Raw genomic sequence first — 21818 nt, forward strand, 5'->3', positions numbered from 1 at the left:
GGGTATAGAGCGGAGGCCTGCACGTGTAGGGAGACACGTCAGGGACAGGGTATAGAGCGGAGGCCTGCACGTGTAGAGAGACACGTCAGGGACAGGGTACAGAGCGGAGGCCTACACGTGTAGAGAGACACGTCAGGGACAGGGTACAGAGCGGAGGCCTGCACGTGTAGAGAGACACGTCAGGGACAGGGTACAGAGCGGAGGCCTGCACGTGTAGAGAGACACGTCAGGGACAGGGTATAGAGCGGAGGCCTGCACGTGTAGGGAGACACGTCAGGGACAGGGTATAGAGCGGAGGCCTGCACGTGTAGAGAGACACGTCAGGGACAGGGTACAGAGCGGAGGCCTGCACGTGTAGAGAGACACGTCAGGGACAGGGTACAGAGCGGAGGCCTGCACGTGTAGAGAGACACGTCAGGGACAGGGTACAGAGCATAGCATAACAAGGAAGCATAGCGAGGACAAACAAAGCACGAAGGACAACACGAGACAAGAGACGGAATACGAGCACGGAGCGTGTGCAGAGACGCACGACAGAGCAAAGTGCAAGGGCACAGAATAGAGGGAGCAACCCCACAGACCAAGCAGCCATGCAGGGAAGCAACACAATACTCAGGCCCTGAGCATAGGAAGGGGCGGTCTGATATAGGGCATAGCACCTCCACTTCTGGGTCAGGACCAGGGAAGAACTTCCAGGTCAGTTCCTCTAGGATCACAGGGAGCAGTCACATGATCAGGATTCCAGACATGCAGGGATGATTGCAGAACCGGTGCTGAAACCTAGGCAGGTCACATGATCAGGGGTTCTAGACATGCAGAGATGAATGCAGAAGGAGAGTGATGGGGTGCTACGCCAGATGACCTGGCCTCCACAGTCACCAGACCTGAACCCAATCGAGATGGTTTGGGGTGAGCTGGACCGCAGAGTGAAGGCAAAAGGGCCAACAAGTGCTAAGCATCTCTGGGAACTCCTTCAAGACTGTTGGAAGACCATTTCTGGTGACTACCTCTTGAAGCTCATCAAGAGAATGCCAAGAGTGTGCAAAGCAGTAATCAAGCAAAAGGTGGCTTCTTTGAAAAACCTAGAATATAAGACATATTTTTAGTCATTTCACACTTTTTTGTTAATTATATAATTCCACATGTGGTAATTCATACTTTTGATGCCTTCAGAGTGAATCTACAATTTTCATAGTCATGAAAATAAAGAAAATGCTTTGATTGAGAAGGTGTGTCCAAACTTTTGGTCTGTACTGTAGTTCTACTGACTGATGGGGGAAGGGAATTCTGGATGGTCAGACTCCGTATTATCGGAATTTTCCAAGAATTGATCACTTTCTACAGTTTTATTAAAGTTTAGAAATGGCGGATCTTTTTGCGTCCATAAAACGTGCAGATTCAAACTCAATATTCCTACAATATAACGGCCGAGCCGGCAAAATGAAAGGTCGCAACATGTCCTGAATCAGCGCAGATTTTATAGTTTTCCTCCTGCCACATTTTGATAAGGTTTGAATGAAGGAAAAGTGATTTTCAGGAGAAATTGCTTTGAACCCTTTTAGAAACTTATTAAACCATATGCAGCCACAAAGTATTTAAAGGGGACACAACACGACTTGGATTCGCTGACAATTGGCAGAGTTCATACAAAGAAATCCAAACTTTTCCTGCCGGCCCTGACGCTTCCCCCAGATTCCTCGGAGTTGGGTCTATTTTCATAACCCGCAGATCAGGCAGATTCATTTACAATTTCCTTTTTTTTTTTTTAACTAGCAAACATTTTTGATCTTAAAATTCTGTAACATGACGATAAGTCACCAAAAGCAAGAGGACAATGGAAGGACGTAAAACGCGTCTGCCGCGAATGTATGGCAGACGCTGAGCAGGATTATTATAACCAGCTCAAACGTTGCGCTGCAAACACATCTGACATAGATCTTGTAATCTGCATTGTGCTCCAAATGCCCATTTCATAAATTGCTCCCAGACATCGCTCTTCCTCCAGCAGATTTCCCCCAACAACCAAAACTTACTGAATCTCTAAACTTTGTAGAATGCAGAACTAGAAAGATAAAAGGTCAAGATTCAGCCATCTAAAATATGTTGGGGAATTGCTATTTTAGCGATTGCCTCTTTACAAATGCACCTCGTTGTTATAGAATGCATAAAGAGATAACGTAAAAGCAAATTCTGCTGCACCAAAATCCCTTTCCCTGGTCTTGCCAAAGTAGAAGTGGCTGCAGCGGTGATCATCGGCTCACCGTGACAGTGGAGGAATACGGCCATTACTGGACTCGCTGACTTTAAGGCCGCGTTCACACGTTCAGTATTTTACATCAGTATTTGTAAACCAAACTCAGGATCCACATTATTTAAAGTGGATTCAAACAGAAGTGTGTATAGCACATTTTAGAAGAAACACATGGGCTCCAACTTGTGACCAGACAACTTGCTGTAATCGCTGCTGAATTTAGGGGTTAATTCTGATAGTAACATTGCATTAGACAATTGCTCATAATGCAATTCCCCAAATAAGGTTTAAAGAAACACAAATGCACTGCAGTTTATTTAGGAGGGATATTTTATGGCCTCCAACCTGTGGCTCTTTAGCTGTTGCAAAATGACAGCCTTCAGCTTGCATGGTCTGCAAACAATTAGGGAATTCTGGGATTTGTAGTTCATACCAGCCGGAAGGCCCCAGATTGTGAACAAGTGAGGAACACAGAAATATTAGTCTCTACATTGCATGTCTGCCCATGGAATAGAGAGTACTAGCTACTTTCAGGGTGTGTGCACACGTTGCGGATTCTGCTGCGGATTTTTCCGCGCGGATTTGTCAAAAAAACGCAGGTAAATCGCGGTTTATCTGCAGATTTTCTGTGGTTTTCCCCTGCGGGTTGACCTCTGCCATGGAGCAGGTGCTAAACCGCTGCGGAATCCGAACAAAGAATTGACATGCTGCGGTTTTGAAACCGTGGAAATATCCGCAGCATGTGCACTACGGTTTTCATTTTCCATTCATTTTAGTGGTACTGTACTCCGCAGCAGAATCCGCCACGTGTGCGCACAGCCTCAGTCTCGGGCTGTTTAGGCATGTTGGCGGGAGTTGCAGTTTTGCTAGAGGGGCATAGGGTGCAAACCAAGGAGGTAACTGGTCTCATGGAGAGTAGAAATACCAGCCTGCATTAGGGTAGGGCGTTACTTGCTCCGTCCAGCCAGTAGCTGTCAGTGCATGCTGGGAATTGTAGTTTTGCACCAACTGGAAGGCCACAATTTGCAAATCAATGCGACAACGGATTGGGTCATGTCGACCATGAACATTTTCTTTTGTATGCACTATAATTTCTTTTGAAAAATTAAAAGAAAGGAAAATCCAGTCCTGTCGAGCCGGACTCCATTTTTTTCTATTATGTCGGGATCACACATGCGAGGAATACGGCCGAGTCTCGCATGTCAATACCCGGCACTGCCGCCGGCACTCAGGAGCGGAGCGTGCGGCTCCATGTATTGCTATGTGGCTGCACGCTCCGAGTATTAACATGCGAGACTCGGCCATATTCCTTGCATGTGTGATCCCGGCCTAATCCTACATTACACTCAGGCTCGGACTGGCCCATAGCGTAACAGGGGAATCCCCCGGTGGGCCCCTGAGCAGATCTGGGCCGCCAACCCCACCGTATGGGCAGTACTTTGTGTAATTCACTTGATTTACTCTGCACAGAAAAAAAGCAGCATCTCATCCTTCATTAGCCAAACTACCCAGTTTATTATTATATAGAGTTATAGGTCAATTTGTGTAATATCTGTATGCAGGTGAAAAGTGGGCCCCCAAAGTCAATGTTACTGCTGGGCCCCTGGCACCCCAGTCCGACACTGATTACACCCCTGCCCACGGTAGAGGGACTACCTGATAAATCTGGCTTACAGCTGTCGGGGCATGCTGGGAGTTGTAGTTTTGCAACAGTTGGAGGGCTACAGGTTACAAACCCATGACATAACTGATCTTAAGGGGAGAACAGGAATAGTAGTCCCTGCATTGTACGCCTTCCCGGGGTAAAAGGGCTACTTGCTACATCCAAGTTATTCCGGATTTCCACATGGAGGGGACGTGGGAAATGGAGCAGCTGTGAGCTCAGTGCGGGATGCGAGCGTCTGTGACTCATTAAGGCGCAGGGGACAGAGGACGTGGGAAAACAAACTAACTCTTTATTTCCCTCCCAGAAAATGCTTTATTGGCTAAAAGAGGAGTCGGAATTCACTCTTCTGGCATCTTTACATCCACAGCCCTCTCATAAAGCGGCAGCGGAATTATATAGCGGTATCGAGTATCGCCGCACATACGTGTTCTTTACTTTTCATGTACCAGACATGACCGCTATGGGGTCCCCGCATCATGGGTGAGACGGCGTACAGAAGAAGTCTGGTAACTTTGTAAAAACTTTGCTCTTTTGTTTCCTCCATTCACATCCAAAGCTGCTTCCAAATTTTTTTTTTACCAGTTGACCTTGAATACAGATAGCGGTTGATTTCCACTCCGCTGAGCTCTAACCCCGTAATATCTGAGCTCCCACAATGCTCTGCACTCCGGTAACAGGAAACCAGCACAATCCTCGCTTCAGCTTTAGATGTGAGTGGAGAAGAAAACATGTAACTCAAGACACGAAAGGCAAAAATATATGGGGGCGCTCAACATTTGATGTAATTATATCTGTGGAATGTTGTATGCAATCCCCGGAGAGAAGCTAGGCTGAAGTGGCTGATAACAGAGAGCAATAGATAATTAGCAAGTGAAGACTGATTGCAGGTTTAATGTCCTTTTCTTACATGCCCCCCACCGTCGACCTCCCGCTAGATTTTCTTCTTCCATGCAGAGTCCAGTATAATAGTCCTAATATAATTACTGACTGTACATGTAAGAAGGAAGCACAAAAATATCCACGACGTATACTCAGATGGAAATAGCAGCCGTCAAAAATAAATCTCCCAGGCATTTATGAGTAATTAGACGTCTAAACGACTAAAGTGACATGAAAGAAAAAAGGAGACCAAAGCGAGAAGATTAAGATTATATTAAAATTTGGAAAATACCCAATTTTTTGCTTCTTTTTTTGCAGTATCCATGCATTTTTTTCCCTTTAAGTAGGGCTCAATCATCTCCTGTGCCTTGTGCTGTCACCTATAACGTGTGACCTCGCCACTGCTACTGCACCGATACTCTCACAGGACTGCGTGCAGGTGTGAGCTTATAGAGGCCGATGGTGCAGAGCTGTGTCTATAGGCTGCCGTAAAGCCAATTGTTCTAGGGGAGCAAGGACTGTAACCTGTGCTGATAAGACAGGGCCGGTGCAAGGTCTGACAACACAGCTGGGATCAGGCTCAAAATGTGGGGTCGTCTCCCATCAATGCTGCCCCCGTAAATACAGGTGCATCTCGCAAAATTACAATCTCATCAAAAAGTGAATTTAGTTCAATTCTACAATAGAAAAAGTGACTCTCCTCTACTCTATAGAGTCATTACACACAGAGTGATCTATGTCACGGGTTTATTTCTGTTAATGTTTATGGCTTACAGCCAATGAAATGATCCCAGCAAAGAGCAAACAGATGAACGGCATACTAGGGCACACAAATCACCACATTACCAGACGGAGCTGTTTATCTGAAGTATTGCGGCATATGATTCAGACAAAAAATGGAGGCGCTTGCTTGAAAAAACATGAATATTTCAATGTCAAGCAAAAAAAGAAGAAATATGCAGCACTCACCAATGTAGCTGAAAAACTGAGTCTTTATTTCACATAATTTCCATCAAATGTGTGGACATGCAGGACGTGGAGGAATGCTAGGGGAGGGAGGTGCCGGACAACGGCCGTTTCGCGATTACTCGCCAGGTGAGACCCGTAGAAGCGAGTAATCGCGAAACAGCCGTTGTCCGGCACCTCCCTCCCCTAGCATTCCTCCACGTCCTGCATGTCCACACATTTGATGGAAATTATGTGAAATAAAGACTCACAGTTTTTCAGCTACATTGGTGAGTGCTGCATATTTCTTCTTTTTTTGCTTCACATTACAGCCAATGAAAACCCAAAAGTCATTATCTCAGTAAATTAGAATACTTTATAACACCAGCTTGAAAAATGATTGTAAAATCCGAAATGTTGTCCTACTGAAATGTATGATCAGTAAATGCCCTCAATACTTGGTCGGGGCTCCTTTTGCATCAATTACTGCATCAATGCGGTGTGGCATGGAGGCGATCAGCCTGTGGCACTGCTGAGGGGTTATGGAAGCCCAGGATGCTTTGATAGCAGCCTTCAGCTCGTCTGCATTGTTGGGTCTGGTGTCTCTCATCTTCCTCTTGACAATACTCCATAGATTCTCTATGGGGTTAAGGTCAGGTGAGTTTGCTGCCAATCAAGCCCAGTGATACTGTTGTTCTTACACCAGGTGTTGGTACTTTTGGCAGTGTGGACAGGGGCCAAGTCCTGCTGGAGAATGACATTTCCATCTCCATAAAGCTTGTCGGCAGAGGGAAGCATGAAGAGCTCTAGAATGTCCTGGTAGACGGCTGCGCTGACTTTGGTCTTGATAAAACACAGTGGACCTACACCAGCAGATGACATGGCTCCCCAAACCATCACTGATGGTGGAGACTTCACACTAGAACTTGGAAATCTCGGTCCCAGAGTCTGGAGGAAGAGTGGAGAGGCCACAATCCAAGCTGCTGGAGGTCTAGTGTCAAGACTCCACAATCAGTGATGCACCTGTGTGAATACTGTAATTTTACAGGATATTGGTCCTATCAATAGTAAGTGAAGTTACTGCCCTTCTGAGACATAAGATTATCAGTTTTGTCTGTGCTATGAAACAGGAAATTCATACATTGAGAAATGCAGCATTTAACTTCTATTATGCTCTCTACTCCAGTCACATTCAGAACTGCGCACAGAAAAGTTCTGTTACTAAAGAGCAGCACATTGTAGGAGCTCAGGGAATTAAGAAAAATTAGTGTATTGTCACTGAAATTTTGCACTAATTTCAATCTTATGCAAGTGAACGCTGTTTGTGAAAATCCAACTACCGGCTGCAGAAACATCCCTGTGTATGGAACGGATATCCAGCAGAATTGTGAAAGCAGCTCTGGTTATGTGGAAATAAAGCTTCATTCAGACATGCGATTTTTGCGTATGGCTCCTATCCATGATTTTAATGGATAGCACTTGTACCCATGATATTCCAAGGGACCATTCACATGTCCAGCTTTTTATTGGGACCAAGTGGCCCTCGGCAAGTATTGGAGACATGCCCAATTTTGCTCCGAGGGTCAGATCAAAATTGTCAATGCAAGTCAAAAAAATTTGGACCACACTCGGATGACATATGAGTGCAGGTCGATATTCACGAACTCTCAGAATGGAGAAGGTGAAGAAATTTTTTTCTCTTAATTTCTCCACGTACAAGAAAATCAGATGACACTTGTTCCACACTCTGATCAGACGCGAAAAAAATCAGACGTCTCAATGAGGCCTAAATCTTTTGAATAGATTAAAGGGAGTGAGTTTTTTCCAATTCTTGACAAATTTGACAACACACAAAACTTGCACGGCAGATTCAGAAAACCCGTGAAGAGTAACAATGTCATATCCCGTCTATGAGACGAAGTGAAGTGTCATCAAGAAACAAAGCAACATTTTGTGTAAATATTTTGTAAATATCTCAAAATATTAATATGTAGGGTCACAGTCTGCTGCACCCAATTATCTGCTTTCACCTAACCTAAGAGGCCGCTGCCGCAGGTGAGCAGACCCTGCACCGGCGGAATTATTGGGATAAACGTTAACTTTGGAAGCCAACAATTGCTCCGGCTCTGTCACTTCAGACAGGTTGTTTTATTCTGAAACACTACGGCGTTTCAGAGAAAACATACATTTCAAAGCTGGGGACCATGCATATTGATGACTTGTCCAAGAGGCAGGACCCCCAGGACTTCTCACACCGCTCCCCTAGAGTGACCGGTCTCTTCCTATGTGTTTGTATCAGGAGGAACCTGTCACTCATCAGGATTGGGCAGGGACCGGCCTCTTGGACTAGCCGCCTTTACTGCATCATCAGGTTTTCTCTGTTTCAGGGGTCCATGATAATCGGTGCATGAGATTTCTGAAGTCTCATAGACTCTGCTGGTACTGTAAAAATGCAGCTGAAAATATGCGTTAAAAAAAAGTATAAAGAAAACCGCTGAAAAAACGCCTAGTGTGAGTGAACATAGCCTTATGGTGAGGACACCTGCCAAAAACATGAGAATAAAGCGCAGCAGAAAAAGCTCAGCATTTACAGCCTAAAGTGTCAATTGTTTTGTGTAATTTCTAATAAAGTTTATTTTTCAATTTCTGATCACTTTCATGAGCTTATGCTTGAAACTTGTCTTGACCTCAGGCCGGGGTCACACTGTCGAGGAATACGGCCGAGTGAGAGGCGCAAAAAGCACGCATTAGACACGGACCAATGATTCTCTATGGGGTCACTCGCACCAGCCGTATATTTCTCATCCGTATTCTACGCTCCGTGCCAATCGCAGCATGCTGCCCGTAGTACGCCAACGCCAAATCAGATTAGCTAAAGCTGAAAATGAACTGAGGCTTGCAAGAGATGTCAAAAGCAATAATAAAGGATTTTGGGGATATGTCAAAAGTAAAAGAAAAGTCAAAGATGCTATAGGATTTTTACAGGATGAAAATGATGAAATGGTAAGACAGGATGTTGAGAAGGCTGAACTTTTAAATTCCTATTTTGCATCTGTTTTCTCTCAGAAAGGAAATGCAACATCAACTGTTATTCACTGTCCTATTAAGGGAATAGAAGAATCCAGGATATCTATAAACAGAAAGATAGTGAGGAAACACTTAGCTAACCTAAATGAATTCAAGTCTCCAGGTCCAGATGAATTACACCCCAGAGTACTGAAGGAGATAGCAGAAGAAATTTTTGAACCCCTCTCCATAATCTTTGAAAATTCTTGGAGAACAGGAGAAGTGCCAGAAGACTGGAGAAGAGCAAATGTTGTTCCTATCTTCAAAAAGGGGAAGAAGGTGGACCCAGGCAACTATAGGCCGGTGAGTCTGACTTCTATACCAGGAAAGATCTTTGAACAAATTATTAAACAACATGTATGTCAATACCTGGATAAGAATGAAGTGATTAAACAGAGTCAGCATGGGTTTCTAACTAATAAGTCATGTCAGACTAACTTAATTTCCTTCTATGACGGTATCACTGATTGGGTGGATCAAGGAAATGCTGTAGATATAGTATATCTTGACTTCAGCAAAGCATTTGACAAAGTCTCTCATACAATCCTTATTGAAAAAATGACTAAGTATGGAATGGACAAGGCAACTGTTAGGTGGATTCATAACTGGCTTAGTGATCGGACCCAAAGAGTGGTCGTAAATGGCTGTACATCCAGTTGGAAGAATGTCTCAAGTGGGGTACCACAGGGCTCTGTCCTGGGCCCTGTATTGTTCAACATCTTTATCAACGATTTAGATGAAGGAATTGAGGGTAAACTGATTAAATTTGCTGATGACACAAAGCTAGGAGGGATAGCTAATACTAGAGAAGAGAGAGAGAGGATTCAAAAAGATTTAAATAAACTGGAGAAGTGGGCAGCAACTAACAGAATGGTTTTTAACAGGGAGAAATGCAAAGTACTACATCTGGGCAATAAAAATGAAATAAGCATATATAGAATGGGAGGAATAGGGCTAAGTGACAGCACATGTGAAAAAGACTTGGGTATACTAATAGATCACAGACTGAATATGAGTCAACAGTGTGATGCAGCAGCAAAAAAGGCAAATGCAATTCTAGGATGTATTAACAGAAGCATACAGTCTAGATCACGTGAAGTCATTATTTCCCTCTACTCCTCTTTGGTCAGACCTCATCTGGAATATTGTGTCCAGTTTTGGGCACCACATTTTAAAAAAGACATCAACAAACTGGAGCAAGTTCAGAAAAGAGCGACCAGAATGGTGACCGGTCTGCAAACCCTGTCATATGAGGAAAGGTTGCAGGATTTGGGAATGTTTAGTTTGCAAAAGAGAAGACTGAGAGGAGACTTAATAGCTGTCTACAAATATCTAAAGGGCTGTCACATTGTAGAAGGATCAACTTTATTCTCATTTGCACAAGGAAAGACTAGAAGCAATGGGATGAAACTGAATGGGAAGAGACACAGATTAGATATTAGAAAAAACTTTTTGACAGTTAGAGTGATCAATGAGTGGAACAGGCTGCCACGAGAAGTGGTGAGTTCTCCTTCAATGGAAGTCTTCAAACAGAGGCTGGACAGACATCTGACTGGGATGATTTAGCGAATCCTGCTTTGAGCAGGGGGTTGGACCAGATGGCCCAGGAGGTCCCTTCCAACTCTACGATTCTATGATTCTATGATTCTATGATTCTAATGCAAGTCTATGGGTGCGCTAAAAATACGGATTACACACGGACCTGTGACTTGCGAGAAATACGCACCCGGTGTCTTTTAGCAAAGCCGGCAATTCAGTGCGCGATACAGTAAACTCACACTGACAGGTTTAATAAAGAAACGAATGAATAGATATAGACACATAGAATATATATATATATATATACCGTATATGCACTCTATGTGTCTATATCTATCCTTTGTTTTCTGCTAGAAACCCTGTCATAGGGCTCCATTATATGTCCATTTTGCAAGCCTGCGAGAAAATCTCGCCATACGGATTACATACAGATGCTTACATGCGCAAAATACGCGACCACACCTTGATTACGGATGACATACGGATCACTATTTAGGGGCCATTCATCCATATTACGCATGTAAAATACTGACCGTATTTTGCGTCGGTTAGTGTGACCCCGGCCTAACACTTCCTTCCAGCTGAGGGTTTGCTACATTTGCAACCAGTCTAGACGATCCTCTATAAGGTGGACAGCCAGGGTGTCAGATTGATTCCTTTTAGGCCACGTTCACACGCTCAGTATTTGGTCAGTATTTTACATCAGTATTTATAAGCCAAAACCAGGAGAGGGTGAGAAATACAGAAGTGCTGACGTCTTTCTATGATACTTTTCCTCTGAAAGTTCCACTCCTGACATTGACTTACAAATACTGACCGTGTGAACGTGGCCTTACCTGCACCGATACATTGTAACAAAGGCTGTGAACAGTCTTACATTCAGGTGTCAGTGGTTCCCTGCTCGGACTGTGTCTGCCTTTATACCCCTCTCTGTCCCGACGTCTCCCTTCGGGAGGAAGTTTACTCAGTCCATAAACTTCACCACTTTGCTTCCTTTTTACTAGAACAAGTAATAAAACTCGATCCCATTCCCGTAAGTCTGCCGCAAATTTAACAACAGCGAATTGGAAGCTTGATGTGCGGAATGACATAATTCCCCCTTAAATCAAACACTGGGTTTTATTCTCTCTTGTGACTTGATACAAAGTAACTTTTTCGCTACATATTTATATTTTACGCTTTTTTTGGGTCCCGCAAAGCGTCACTCAGGCGGCTGTGACAACGTATGCTGATTTTTTTTTTATTATTATTATTTCGGCTACCTTTGGACAAACTGCTTACAAGGAGTAAAGTAATGAAAATCATTCAGCCTGGCAAAATCCCAAGGAAGAAGTCACATCAAGGAGGCACCAGACAAGTTCAGACCTCGTGTCCCCCAATTGGGCATCATGCCCCCCTGATGTCTCTGTTGGTTTTATCCTGCTGTGCGGAGATCATACAGGAAACTTATGCAAAGATAAAACTGGAATAAGAAGCGGTTGTAGAACTACAAGTGCCAGGATGGCAGAATGAGGACCTCTCACAACTCTCACACCCCCGGCTATAAATAAACTACACAAGGTCAGTTATGCCGGGCATGCCCCTGGTGCAACAGAAGGGTCATCCACAGCAAAGGGTCAGTCCGAAAGGTGACGTGTGTGGGAACAGAATACCATATGTCTCACAATTATGGAGGAGCGACCTCAGGGAATTTCACATCTTTAATGTCTGGTCATTCTTAAAGCAACAGGCTTCAGACAAAAAGGCAATTTTTTAATTGCTCAATCACCTTCCCGAAGTTCCCTGTGATTAATCGCCTAATTTTTAATTTATTTAGCAACTCTAAAAGGCCGGGCCCAAGCCCAGATCAGAAGCGCGGGGGTCCGGACTAAAGTGCTGTTATCCATCTGCCGTAATAAACGGGGTTTAAGTATTTTGTGAATCAAGTTCTGCAACTAAGGAACTAAGATGGTCTTTGGAGGGGGACATATATATATAATTTCCAAATTGGGGAGAACTCCTAATAAACCCTCACTAGAAGTCCGTACATTTTACCTTTTATTTCTATTAATTACAATAAAGAATATACAAAGGGTATAAACTGTTTTGTCCCTAATCTGTCTCAGAAGTCTGCGGCTATTTTATGACGTATCCCTAGTAATTTATACTTAGAGAGTGTAGAGCACCCGGTATACTAATACATATTGGCAGAATAGGACAACAAATGTTAGCATCGGCGTCCCCCCAACATGTTTCACCACGCTAGCGGCGTCATCAGGGGATGGGACATAGGCTAGCCTTTATATTCTGCAAAAGAAAAAAAAACTAAAACAAATACTCAGGGGAGCAACATAAATAACAAAAACTGCCCATTTTCACCTGGTGACAGGACATCTTTATCTAGCCTGGACTCCAGACTGATACATTGTTGCAAACTACTAGGACTTGGGAGAGAAAAGCTCCTGATGTGCTCAGCTTGTAGACTATTGTCTAGACTTGAACCCTCAGGTATGAGAAGTATCAGGTCTGTGATATTCTAACTTGTGGTTGCTCAGGTCAGGATGCTGCTGCAGAACATCTTGGTGACCACAGTATAGCATACAATTGCTGTGGCCGCAAGTACAGGAAATAGACTCATGTTCACTCAGACCTGGCACATTACTGACAACTGCACCCACAAAAGAGACTCCACCATCCTATACAAAGTGGGCATGGTTCAGGCTAAAATTAAGCCAAAAAATGCAAGCGATCCATTGGCCCCATTTGACTTTCAATTATTCCAGTATCCACCCCATCCAATCCTCTAGGCTCAGAGATCCATGGTTCATAGAGCCACCCCATCCAATCCTCTAGGCTCAGAGATCCATTCCTCTAGGCTCAGAGATCCATGCCTCATAGAGCCACCCCATCCATTCATCTAGGCTCAGAGATCCATTCCTCTAGGCTCAGAGATCCATGCCTCATAGAGCCACCCCATCCATTCCTCTAGGCTCAGAGATCCATGCCTCATAGAGCCACCCCATCCATTCCTCTAGGCTCAGAGATCCATGCCTCATAGAGCCACCCCATCCATTCCTCTAGCCTCAGAGATCCATGCCTCATAGAGCCACCCCATCCATTCCTCTAGCCTCAGAGATCCATGCCTCATAGAGACACCCCATCCATTCCTCTAGGTTCAGAGGTCCATGCCTCATAGAGCCACCCCATCCATTCCTCTAGCCTCAGAGATCCATGCCTCAGTCACCCCATCCATTCCTCTAGGCTCAGAGATCCATGCCTCATAGAGCCACCCCATCCATTCCTCTAGGTTCAGAGATCCATGCCTCATAGAGCCACCCCATCCATTCCTCTAGCCTCAGAGATCCATGCCTCATAGAGCCACCCCATCCATTCCTCTAGGTTCAGAGATCCATGCCTCATAGAGCCACCCCATCCATTCCTCTAGCCTCAGAGATCCATGCCTCATAGAGCCACCCCATCCATTCATCTAGGTTCAGAGATCCATGCCTCATAGAGCCACCCCATCCATTCCTCTAGGTTCAGAGATCCATGCCTCATAGAGCCACCCCATCCATTCCTCTAGGTTCAGAGATCCATGCCTCATGGAGCCACGCCATCCATTCCTCTAGCCTCAGAGATCCATGCCTCATAGAGCCACCCCATCCATTCCTCTAGCCTCAGAGATCCATGCCTCATAGAGCCACCCCATCCATTCCTCTAGCCTCAGAGATCCATGCCTCATAGAGCCACCCCATCCATTCCTCTAGGTTCAGAGGTCCATGCCTCATAGAGCCACCCCATCCATTCCTCTAGCCTCAGAGATCCATGCCTCATAGAGCCACCCCATCCATTCCTCTAGGCCCAGAGACCCATGCCTCATAGAGCCACCCCATCCATTCCTCTAGGCTCAGAGACCCATGCCTCATAGAGCCACCCCATCCATTCCTCTAGCCTCAGAGATCCATGCCTCATAGAGCCACCCCATCCATTCATCTAGGTTCAGAGATCCATGCCTCATAGAGCCACCCCATCCATTCCTCTAGGTTCAGAGATCCATGCCTCATAGAGCCACCCCATCCATTCCTCTAGGTTCAGAGATCCATGCCTCATAGAGCCACGCCATCCATTCCTCTAGCCTCTGAGATCCATGCCTCATAGAGCCACCCCATCCATTCCTCTAGCCTCAGAGATCCATGCCTCATAGAGCCACCCCATCCATTCCTCTAGCCTCAGAGATCCATGCCTCATAGAGCCACCCCATCCATTCCTCTAGGTTCAGAGGTCCATGCCTCATAGAGCCACCCCATCCATTCCTCTAGCCTCAGAGATCCATGCCTCATAGAGCCACCCCATCCATTCCTCTAGGCCCAGAGACCCATGCCTCATAGAGCCACCCCATCCATTCCTCTAGGCTCAGAGACCCATGCCTCATAGAGCCACCCCATCCATTCCTCTAGCCTCAGAGATCCATGCCTCATAGAGCCACCCCATCCATTCATCTAGGTTCAGAGATCCATGCCTCATAGAGCCACCCCATCCATTCCTCTAGGTTCAGAGATCCATGCCTCATAGAGCCACCCCATCCATTCCTCTAGGTTCAGAGATCCATGCCTCATAGAGCCACGCCATCCATTCCTCTAGCCTCTGAGATCCATGCCTCATAGAGCCACCCCATCCATTCCTCTAGCCTCAGAGATCCATGCCTCATAGAGCCACCCCATCCATTCCTCTAGCCTCAGAGATCCATGCCTCATAGAGCCACCCCATCCATTCCTCTAGGTTCAGAGGTCCATGCCTCATAGAGCCACCCCATCCATTCCTCTAGCCTCAGAGATCCATGCCTCATAGAGCCACCCCATCCATTCCTCTAGCCTCAGAGATCCATGCCTCATAGAGCCACCCCATCCATTCCTCTAGGTTCAGAGATCCATGCCTCATAGAGCCACTCCATCCATTCCTCTAGGCTCAGAGATCCATGCCTCATAGAGCTACCCCATCAATTCCTCTAGCCTCAGAGATCCATGCCTCATAGAGCCACCCCATCCATTCCTCTAGGCCCAGAGACCCATGCCTCAGAGCCACCCCATCCATTCCTCTAGGCTCAGAGACCCATGCCTCATAGAGCCACCCCATCCATTCCTCTAGGCTCAGAGACCCATGCCTCATAGAGCCACCCCATCCATTCCTCTAGGTTCAGAGATCCATGCCTCATAGAGCCACTCCATCCATTCCTCTAGGCTCAGAGATCCATGCCTCATAGAGCCACTCCATCCATTCCTCTAGGCTCAGAGATCCATGCCTCATAGAGCCAACCCATCCATTCCTCTAGGCTCAGAGATCCATGCCTTATAGAGCCACTCCATCCCTTACTCTAGGTTCAGAGATCCATGCCTCATAGAGCCACCCCATCCATTCCTCTAGGTTCAGAGATCCATGCTTCATAGAGCCGCCCCATCCATTCCTCTAGGTTCAGAGATCCATGCTTCATAGAGCCGCCCCATCCATTCCTCTAGGCTCAGAGATCCATGCCTCATAGTGCTACCCCATACATTCCTCTAGGCTCACAGAGCCATGCTTCATTCTTGTAAAGCCGCCAATAAGTAGATCAAAGTGGATACCAAAATGGGCCAAGGCCTGAGGCTGCACTACTGACAAGTGCAGCCTTCATGCTGTGATAATATGGAGACCCCGCATAAGTGAAATCTCTAAGCAGTACCAAAGGGTTTAGACAGTGTGAGGCAGAAGAGGGCCCCTGTGCAATCCAATAGCTCATCATAATGCACCTTTTCTCCTGCTTTGGAGCTAGATGTGGCCTTTTGACCTCTTGGACCCCTGTAGGGCTGCACAGGTTGCACCAATGGTACGTCCAACCTTGGGTTTAGAGCCCTTTCATTCCAGATGATTAGAATTAGTGGTGGTCTTCATTAAATTAGGGTGCACATATTTATGCAACAATGCTAACATGCACTTCTACATACAGGACCCAAGGACTATACCCATAATTGCCAGTATTACCTTTACCTTCAGGATGTTCTTCCTCTCACAGCTGGGGCCACTTCCTTGCACCACACTGGCCAGCACTGACACCTCTCCATTTCCGGGGGTCACGAAGCAGCCGCTGCGCGCCCCGCGGATCTTGCGCCCCACTTCCTCCAGCCCAAATGCGCAGAGCGCAGCCTCTTTTTTCCCCTCGAACAGCCCGAATATCCGGCCGGGCTCGGCGAACACGGAGAGCAGGCGCCCATACAGAGAGCCCAGGGGCCCCTGGCAGCGCAACCTCAGCTGGATGTAGGATTCGGTGAGTTTGCGCGGCTCTCCCCGCGGATCCGGCTTCAGGCAGATCCGCGCCAGGACGCTGCTGGGTAAGCTCTCCTTCTCCGTGGAGGCGGGGTCTACATTCATGGCCAGGTAACCAAACCCGCCCTGGAGGAATGCCCGCACGAACACCATGCGGTTCTGCACTTTGCTGCCCTGTTTGACCTTGAAGATATTATCATCCGAGGGGCTAATGTCAAAGGTGAAGAGCCGGGTGGGGTGGCTGGTGTTCAGCGCCCGGATGGAGATCTCAGGGCTGTTCTCAAAGCGCAGATCCGCCACACTGTTGTTCCAGGAGAAGAACTGGCTCCCGTAGCCGGTGTAGGTGGCCCCCACCAGCAGCCTGGTGCCTCCCTCCTGGCCCCGGAGCAGCAGCCCCACGGTGGAGGCGTTGGGGTGGTTGGCGGCCACGTTCAGCATGCTGGGCACCACACTGCGCGGGGGGAATGGCACGGCGCGCTCGCTTATGTTCCCCAGGACGCGCAGCTCGCACAGTCCCTGGTGGACGGAGCCGCAGGCCAGGAGGAGCCCCTGCTCCGCGTCCAGCTCCAGGAGCTTGTTATAGTTGGGGGTCCACGTCTTGGGGAACTCGCAGGAGGACTCCGGGATCTGGGGGGCATGGCACAGGGGGGAGTCCTGCACGGGCCCCGTGGGCTCCTCCAGCTCCAGGCGCAGGTCCCCGCTCAGCTGGTACAGGTGGTTGACGGCGGCCAGGTAGACCCGGTGTCCGGCGCCGTCCAGGGCGAAGCTGTTCGCGGGCTGCAGGCAGTGGAACCTGTTGATCAGTTCAAGCCCAAAAGCCGGGGCCAGAAGCAGGAGGAGCGCGATCCCGAGGGCTGGAGCCATGAGGGGCAGAGCAGGCTCAGCTGGTGCCGGCACAGAGCTGCATGGCATCGGTCTCACAGCTGGCTGGTGCTGCTCTGCTCCGGGATCCCTGTGTGCAGCCCCCCAGCCTCAGCGACCCTCCCCCTCACTCCTCCTGCACTCTCATTTGTTCTCTAACTTTGCAGACTGTCACAGATCAGTCTCTTCCCTCTCCCCCACCTCCTGCAGCCCCCCGTCTCTTCCCTCTCCCCCATCTCCTGCAGCCCCCCGTCTCTTCCCTCTCCCCCACCTCCTGCAGCCCCCTGTCTCTTCCCTCTCCCCCATCTCCTGCAGCCCCCTGTCTCTTCCCTCTCCCCCACCTCCTGCAGCCCCCGTCTCTTCTCTCCCCCATCTCCTGCAGCCCCCCTGTTTCTTCACTCTCCCCCATCTCCTGCAGCCCCCTGTCTCTTCCCTCTCCCCCACCTCCTGCAGCCCCCGTCTCTTCTCTCCCCCATCTCCTGCAGCCCCCCTGTCTCTTCCCTCTCCCCCATCTCCTGCAGCCCCCTGTCTCTTCCCTCTCCCCCACCTCCTGCAGCCCCCGTCTCTTCTCTCCCCCATCTCCTGCAGCCCCCCTGTTTCTTCACTCTCCCCCATCTCCTGCAGCCCCCCTGTTTCTTCACTCTCCCCCAACTCCTGCAGCCCCCCGTCTCTTCCCTCTCCCCCATCTCCTGCAGCCCCCCTGTTTCTTCCCTCTCCCCCACCTCCTGCAGCCCCCCTGTTTCTTCACTCTCCCCCAACTCCTGCAGCCCCCCGTCTCTTCCCTCTCCCCCACCTCCTGCAGCCCCCCGTCTCTTCCCTCTCCCCCACATCCTGCAGCCCCCCGTCTCTTCCCTCTCCCCCATCTCCTGCAGCCCCCCGTCTCTTCCCTCTCCCCCATCTCCTGCAGCCCCCCTGTTTCTTCACTCTCCCCCAACTCCTGCAGCCCCCCGTCTCTTCCCTCTCCCCCATCTCCTGCAGCCCCCCTGTTTCTTCCCTCTCCCCCACCTCCTGCAGCCCCCCTGTTTCTTCACTCTCCCCCAACTCCTGCAGCCCCCCGTCTCTTCCCTCTCCCCCAACTCCTGCAGCCCCCCTGTTTCTTCACTCTCCCCCACCTCCTGCAGCCCCCCGTCTCTTCCCTCTCCCCCATCTCCTGCAGCCCCCCTGTTTCTTCCCTCTCCCCCACCTCCTGCAGCCCCCCTGTTTCTTCACTCTCCCCCAACTCCTGCAGCCCCCCGTCTCTTCCCTCTCCCCCAACTCCTGCAGCCCCCCCTGTTTCTTCACTCTCCCCCACCTCCTGCAGCCCCCTGTCTCTTCCCTCTCCCCCACCTCCTGCAGCCCCCGTCTCTTCCCTCTCCCCCATCTCCTGCAGGCAGCCCCCCGTCTCTTCCCTCTCCCCCACCTCCTGCAGCCCCCCATCTCTTCCCTCTCCCCCATCTCCTGCAGGCAGCCCCCCCGTCTCTTCCCTCTCCCCCAACTCCTGCAGCCCCCCCCCCGTCTCTTCCTTCTCCCCCATCTCCTGCTGGCAGCCCCCCCGTCTCTTCCCTCTCCCCCAGCTCTGCAGCCCCCTGTCTCTTCCCTCTCCCCCAACTCCTGCAGCCCCCCCTGTCTCTTCTCTCTCCCACACCTGCAGCCCCCCCGTCTCTTCCCTCTCCCCCACCTCCTGCAGCACCCGTCTCTTCCCTCTCCCCCAACTCCGGCAGCCCCCCGTCTCTTCCCTCTCCCCCATCTCCTGCAGGCAGCCCCCCCATCTCTTCCCTCTCCCCCAGCTCCTGCAGCCCCCCGTCTCGTCTCTCTCCCCCAGCTCCTGCAGCCCCCCGTCTCGTCTCTCTCCCCCAGCTCCTGCAGCCCCCCATCTCGTCTCTCTCCCCCAGCTCCTGCAGCCCCCCGTCTCGTCTCTCCCCCAGCTACTGCAGCCCCCCGTCTCGTCTCCGCCAGCTCCTGCAGCCCCCCGTCTCTTCCCTCTCCCCCAGCTCCTGCAGGCAGCCAGCCCCCCCTCTCTTTCCTCACCCCCAGCTCCTGCAGCCCCCTGTCTCTGCCCTCTCCCCCAGCTCTGGAGCCCCCCATCTCTTCTCTCTCCCCCAGCTCCTGCAGCCCCCCCGTCTCTTCTCTCTCCCCCAGCTCCTGCAGCCCCCCCGTCTCTTCTCTCTCCCCCAGCTCCTGCAGCCCCCCCGTCTCTTCCCTCTCCCCCAGCTCCTGCAGGCAGCCCCCCCGTCTCTTCCCTCTCCCCCAGCTCCTGCAGCCCCCCCGTCTCTTCTCTCTCCCCCAATCCTGCAGGCAGCCCCCCGTCTCTTCCCTTTCCCCTTGCTCCTGCAGGCAGCCCCCCGTCTCTTCCCTCCCCCAGCTCCTGCAGCCCCCCCGTCTCTTCTGTCTCCCCCAGCTCCTGCAGCCCCCCCGTCTCTTCTCTATCCCCCAGCTCCTGCAGGCAGCCCTCCATCTCTTCCCTATCCCCCAGCTCCTGCAGGCAGCCCCCCCGTCTCTTCCCTCTCCCCCAGTTCCTGCAGGCAGCCCCCCTCTCTTCCCTCTCCTTCCTCACCACTATGTTCCCCAGCTTTGTCATGTGAGAATGATTACATTTTGCATTTTTTTCTTCCCTTTTGTTCCTAATGTTGCAAAAATAAACTTTGTCACCCTAAATAAGTCAGAACAATGAGTAATGTAAGACGGGGCGGGAGACGGGGGTGGATGTGGATTTTTGGGGTCTCTCCAGCAGAAGTTTCCCTCTGGTGTCCGGCTTTACCCTTTCCTAGAAACCAGTTGGAGAAGGGAGTGGCACGGGGTGGGCATGGTGTGTGGCACTGTGCATTGTCTGCTGGGCACATCCTAATTGTACCAGGCAGAACATGGAAGTCATTAAATGCATGTTACATCTCAGGCAGAGGAACAGTAGTACAGCAATCAATTGTAGAACTTCAAGTCCCAACATAATGGCTTGTCAGGAGGCTATATCAGTCCAGAATCCAGTGCAAACTTATTACCCTCACCCACAAAGCCCTCCATGGCTCAGCACCACCTTACATCTCCTCCCTTGTTTCAGTATACCACCCTACCCGTGCCCTCCGTTCTGCTGATGACCTGAGATTAGCATCCTCAATAATCAGAACCTCCCACTCCCGTCTCCAAGACTTTACACGTGCTGCGCCAATTCTTTGGAATGCACTTCCCAGGTCTATACGATTAGTCCCCAATCCCCACAATTTTAAGCGTGCCCTGAAAACGCATTTATTCAGACTGGCCTACCGCCTCAACACATTAACCTAATCTATCCCTGTGTGGCACAGCCAAATGTTTTACCATAACCAGGTTCCCTGCATCCTGTTTCCACATGCTTTATGCATCCATTAGCCCTCTGTGTCTGTACTGTTACACACTAAGGCCATGTGCACACAGTGCAGATTCTGCTGCGGATCTGCAGCGTTTCAGGCTCTGCAGGTCCGCAGCAGATTTAGGTGCGTTGTACAGTACCATTGTTTTCAATGGTAAACTGAAAAACGCTGTGCACATGCTGCGGATTTTTCTGCGCGGATTTGCTGAGAGTTCAAATCTGCAGCATGTCAATTCTTTGTGCGGAATCCGCAGCGGTTTCATATCTTCTCCATTGTAGAGATGATAAACCGCAGGGCTAAACCAAAGGCTAATCCGCAGGTAAACCGCAGGTCTCTTGACCTGAGAATTTACCTGCGGATTTTTACAAATCCGCGCGGAAAAATCCACAGCACCTCAAACTAGGTGTGCACATAGCCTTATTATGGCTGATTCGAACAATGAAGGCAACTGTTACCACCCACCTTTCGTGTCTCCCTCTTTCCTCATAGACTGTAAGCTTGCGAGCAGGGCCCTCACTCCTCTTGGTATCTGTTATGATCTATGTGATTATTGTTATGCTGTAATGTCTATTGTCTGTACAAGTCCCCTCTATAATGTAAAGTTCTGCGGAATATGTCGGCGCTATAGAAATAAAATGTATTATTATTATTATTTCTAGTGGTTGATGCACTACAAGTCTCAGCCTACTGGAATGTAGAGGTCTGCACTTGGCTGCAGAACTACAAGTCTCAGCAGAGTGGCTTATACTGTATGTAGTCTGTCTATTGGCTGTAGGACTACAAGTCTCAGTATAGTGACTTGTATGTAGTCTGATTGGCTGTAGGGCTAGAAGTCTCAGCATAGTGGCTTATATTATATGTAGTGTGTCTATTGGCTGTAGAACTACAAGTGTCAGCATAGTGACTTGTATGTAGTCTGTGTTTGGCTGTAGAACTAGAAGTCTCAGCATAATCGAGTATACGTAGCCTGTGCCTATTGGCTGTAGAACTACAAGTCTCAGCATAGGGGCTT

General features: G+C 49.1%; 1 protein-coding gene across 5 annotated transcripts in view; it reads right to left on the minus strand.

The window, feature by feature from the left end:
• PLXND1 (plexin D1) overlaps positions 1-17600 on the minus strand; it is a 109857-nt gene extending 92257 nt beyond the window's left edge. Inside the window, exon 1 of one of the 5 annotated variants that reach the window (XM_073574967.1) lies at positions 16347-17600. In XM_073574967.1, the coding sequence (XP_073431068.1) occupies positions 16347-17534 (1188 nt within the window). In that variant the 5' untranslated portion in view covers positions 17535-17600. Of the gene's footprint in view, positions 1-5088; positions 5197-5765; positions 5847-16340 lie in introns of those variants that run through there. The other 4 variants (XM_073574966.1, XM_073574969.1, XM_073574970.1 and 1 more) reach the window with 4 other exon arrangements.
• Positions 17601-21818: the final 4218 nt, after the last annotated feature.

This window comes from Dendrobates tinctorius, unplaced genomic scaffold (genome assembly GCF_039654945.1).
Source record: "Dendrobates tinctorius isolate UK_male_01 unplaced genomic scaffold, ASM3965494v1 ptg000041l, whole genome shotgun sequence".
In the NCBI taxonomy this organism is placed as follows: Eukaryota; Metazoa; Chordata; class Amphibia; order Anura; family Dendrobatidae; genus Dendrobates; species Dendrobates tinctorius.